This window comes from Takifugu rubripes, chromosome 4 (genome assembly GCF_901000725.2).
Source record: "Takifugu rubripes chromosome 4, fTakRub1.2, whole genome shotgun sequence".
Classification (NCBI taxonomy): domain Eukaryota; kingdom Metazoa; phylum Chordata; class Actinopteri; order Tetraodontiformes; family Tetraodontidae; genus Takifugu; species Takifugu rubripes.
In genome coordinates, this window is record NC_042288.1 from 6,209,291 (window position 1) to 6,213,635 (window position 4,345).

The 4,345-nt window shown below is 44.2% G+C and overlaps 1 protein-coding gene across 1 annotated transcript; it reads right to left on the bottom strand.

The window, feature by feature from the left end:
- Positions 1–1,082: 1,082 nt before the first annotated feature.
- six2a (SIX homeobox 2a) lies at positions 1,083–4,172 on the bottom strand. The gene is made up of 2 exons (XM_029835717.1): positions 3,304–4,172; positions 1,083–2,147 (listed from the first exon to the last, which is right to left on the bottom strand). Exons 1-2 carry the CDS (start codon positions 3,861–3,863, stop codon positions 1,841–1,843), a joined length of 867 nt encoding a protein of 288 aa, XP_029691577.1. The 5' UTR covers positions 3,864–4,172; the 3' UTR covers positions 1,083–1,840.
- Between the last annotated feature and the right edge of the window lie 173 nt (positions 4,173–4,345).

Sequence of the window (4,345 nt, forward strand, 5' to 3'; positions counted from 1 at the left end):
GTTTGGTGGGAAACTATTCCGTGTTGTGTCTGCTGGTTCTTGTTTTGAGTGGATCCAGATGCGCGCAGGTCCTCGTTAACAGCAGAGCGCCACACGTGTCGCGGACCTTCCCGCGCCATCAGATCAGGCCAACGAGGTGCTGATGACCCTTCCGATTTACACACACTTCACACTTAAGCCTCCCTCATTTAGGACGGCGCCAAAATGTCCCCAATTTTTTTTAACGCATCCTCGGCGCGTAAAACTCCCCATTAGGTGACGAGGTAATTTCTAGCCGGGCTGAAATTGTTGCGACTGTGGGTTCGAATTACTGTATTTGTTCTCGACCGCCTACAGACATTAACTGAACAGATAAAAACAGGCCACTTTGACTGTTCTGTGCCGCTGTCACATTACAGTTCCAGCCAAAAATTTAAAAATGACGGTAATAAATTTGGCGTTAATCTCATGACAGCTGCCCGGGTGAGCTGGGTGAGGGGGGTGGATGGGGGGGGCACAGGCTCTTCATATAAAGTGTTTTCTTTCAACGCGGGTTTCCACTTTGTTGTTTTGGACCCCTTAAACCTGAGCGGAGGGACGAGCCGCTCTGCAGGAACATCATATTATTGTGGATATCAAAATTGTTCATCTCTAGCCTGGAGCCGCGGTCATTACCGTAATAACAGTAATTCACGCGCATTTGATTAGTTCCCTCTAAGTTTCTGAAGCTCTACTATTCATCTGGAGTTAAAGCTACATCTCTTGATTTGTTTTATTTTCGATTGTTAGTATTAAATTATTTAACTAACTGCGTCTTATGTTTGTGTGTCTTTTACAGATTCAAACGATTGTGGAAAAGAATATGACATTTTTTACACCCGCATAATCCTTAAATCTCTATTATACTAATACCATCTTATTTTGAATATCAAATAACCTGCGTGAACATTTCAAAGTTGTCTTTCGTCTACGATTTGATTTCTGTTTTTGTTCTCATGTTGGAATTTCTTCCTTTATTTAAATCCGTTAAATAAAACGTTCCAACGAGAGGGAAGTGCCGAGAACCACTCAGAATCAAAGAAAAGCCCAATTTCCAGGAATTTTGGCATTTCTGTTTCTTTTATTGTAAAGGGTATAAGAAACTATAGGTGACTCGCTTTATCATTCTGTCGCAATGTTTACATGCAGTCTATTCCCGAATAAAAATGCAAATATTATTAATAATACGAAGTGATTAAGATATTTCAACATGTCACGGCTCGCAAAAGACAGACGCTTCCCATCGTTTCAACAACCCCTCAAAACAGAAAGAAAAATAAAATAAAAGCTTATGGCTCGTTCTGGGGGAAAAGGCTTTTGTATTTTATATCATATTAGCTACTTAACCCCGGAAATAATAGTACAATAATTAAGACATTATAATGTTAATGGTCTCATTTTTATAACCTTATTACATTCTGTGTTTTAATAAAAACGAGCTGAAGAAGCTCCTGACTGCGGACATTCTCCAGAACTGTGTTTAACGCAGCTGTCGCACGCAAACACACGTACACCCACACGCACACACGCACGCACACACGCACGCACACACACAGTCACACACTAGCTCGCTGCCTCCTTTTTAAGTGCACTGCCTGACACTGGTGTCGAGATAATCCCAGAAACAAGCAGCAGTTTAATCTGAGGAAACTGGCAGCTTCTGTCCCACTTGTTGAGTTACAGGTTGAGTTGGAGGCCAAAGTGATTCATGACGGTGGCTGCGGGGTCGAGTCTCTCCACTTTTCCACGTCGGCTCGAAGCTACAGTCTCACACGCGTAAATGACCTTAAAACTGTCCTCTTTTTTCCTCCTGGTCAGGTTTTTAAGAGCCAAGGTCCACTAGATTCGAAGACATAGGGTTCAATATGGTGTCGTGGTGCAAAGAGTGGTGAAGGTGCACAGACTCTGCACCGCCTGGGACGGGGATGGCGCTTGGCCCCGGAGGGGGGGCGAGGCCGTGGAGGGACTGTAAACCAGCATTAGAGCCGAGGAGCAGAGCCGGGCTCGGGGACGTGTGATCCGGAGTCCCCGAGGGTGTTTTGTCGTCGTCTGAGCTCCCCAGGAGAGATTTACTCCCGTTCATGGAGGAAGTCAGGGGGTTGTGGCTGTTGCTGTTTTCGTTGTTTTCTCTGCAAATACAAAACAGGAAAAAATTAGGGGGGGGGAAATGTCCACAAAGTCAGTCTGACAGAGGTGTGGATTTAAAAAAAGATTTTACATTTGTGGAAACAATATAAAAAATCATTTGTAAAGAAGAACTCTCTCTCTCTCTCTTACTCTCTCTCTCTCTCTCACACACACACACACACACACACACACACACACACGCACACACACTTACACACACTTAATGTAACTTTAACAAAAACAACGACGTCTTACTGACATTAGAGAAAATAATATTTTACGTCTGAATGCTAAAATGAAGAATTCACTAATTATTAATCAAATTAATGCGCACCAGTCAGTTTGAAGGTAGAACGCCGAGAGACACGAACCGCATTTATCTCAAAGTTTAAAAGGAAATATAATGTGTGACTAAAGGACGGGTAGTTTTCCTTATTTGACTCATTTTACATTTTCCTCTAATGAGTAAAACGCTTCTATCAGTGCAGCGACATGATTTAGGTGCAGATTTCAGCCCTAATTAGTGACCAGAGGGTGAAAGAAGACACCAACCACAGCGAACACCTGACTCAAAAATGTCTCTCAACCTCACTGCGAGCGTGACAGCTTTTAGATTTTAAAATTTCAAAGTAGTTTAAACAAAATAACAGATTCGAGAAAGGTCAAATTTGCTCGCCGCGTCATTGGTGCAAAAGAGCTTCAGTTCTATTTTTCATTTAGCAACTGTGTTTACGCACTGGCGTTTTGGGGGCTTGATTCAAATTTTATTTTATTGTGGAAATATTTTTAAATGTCATATTAAATGTGATTCACGATAAGATCATAGCCAGCATATGTATTGCATTAAAGAAGATTTTAATTTGATATAACATTGATCTTTTACGCACGGCCTCATCAAACCATAATATAATAATGCTGCAGCAATGAGGGACGTGACAGTTGTCTGATTTTAAATATAATACTCTAAAAGTCTACAACACGACACAGCAGAATATAGAAGTGTGGTAGCTTGTTAAAAAATACTCCTGTTTCATTTTGGGAACTGACAAATGTAGATCGGCGAATAATACGCCCTAACCATAACAGAGACATTCTAATTTGCCAGTTTTATGTAATATTATAAGAATTAATCATAACTCGGGTCTTTTGTGAGCTTACCTTTCCTTGGCCTCCGCCGCTCGGTCTCGCTGTCGCCGGTTTTTGAACCAGTTGCTGACCTGTGTGGTGGTGAGTCCCGTGGCCTCGGCCAGCTCCCTCTTCTCCCGCGGGGACGGGTAGGGATTGTGAGTGTACCACTCCCGGAGAATGCTCCTGCTCTTCTCCTTAAAGCAGTAGCTGGTCTCCTCTCCGTCCCAGATGGAACGGGGCAGGGGGAACTTTCTCCGGACGCGGTACTTCCCCACGGCGCCGAGCGGGCGGCCCCGCAGCTTCTCCGCCTCGATGTAGTGCGCTTTCAGCCACAGCTGCTGCAGCTTGGGGTGGTTGTGTGGAGAGAATTGGTGACTCTCCAGGATCTTGTAGAGCTCTCGGAAGTTCCCTCGGTGGAAGGCGACCACAGCTTTCGCTTTGAGGACGCTCTCATTCTTGTGAAGGTGCTCGCACGCCGGCAGGGACCACAGAAAGCGCCCCAGCCGCTCGATATTCCCCCCTTGTTGGAGGACTTCGCAGACGCACGCCACTTGTTCCTGGGTGAACCCAAACGTCGGAAGCATGGACATGGCGACAACGTAAATCCGCACAGATTATATTGTGCCTGACTTCCAAGTCTGTCCGCTCAGTCTCGCATTTAAAAAAAATCGCGTTAAGCCATAAGCGACAAAAGTTCCCAAATTAATATTTTAAAACTCGAATCGACCCAAAATGAGGTAACATCCAGCTGTGTTTTGTGGGCTAAACTCAAGTCCATTGAGCCATGCGAGACCCCACAGGCAGCAAATCCTCCCAAAGTTGATTAGAAAGAGAGAAAGTTGCTCCTTCCACCGTCCTCCTCCAACTTTTCTACGCCGTTTCAACATAACCTTCTCCAAGAGACCGGGCTTGCTGGCTCGTTTTAATAATATTATTCTAAGCTGGCAAGACAGACGATTATATGAACTCTGATTGGTCGGTTATCTGACCCGGGGATGGTGAGGATAAGACAATAGCCTTAGTCAAATTATTTACCATGGTTACGATGTCACTCAAAGTAACCTGATACGCT

Bases quoted from the DNA above. Each gene is read 5' to 3' on its own strand.
- six2a (XM_029835717.1), bottom strand. From the start codon at position 3,863: ATGTCCATGCTTCCGACGTTTGGGTTCACCCAGGAACAAGTGGCGTGC. The intron at 2,148-3,303 runs GTAAGCTCACAA...TTGTATTTGCAG, and splicing joins GCGGCGGAGGCCAAGGAAAG to AGAAAACAACGAAAACAGCA.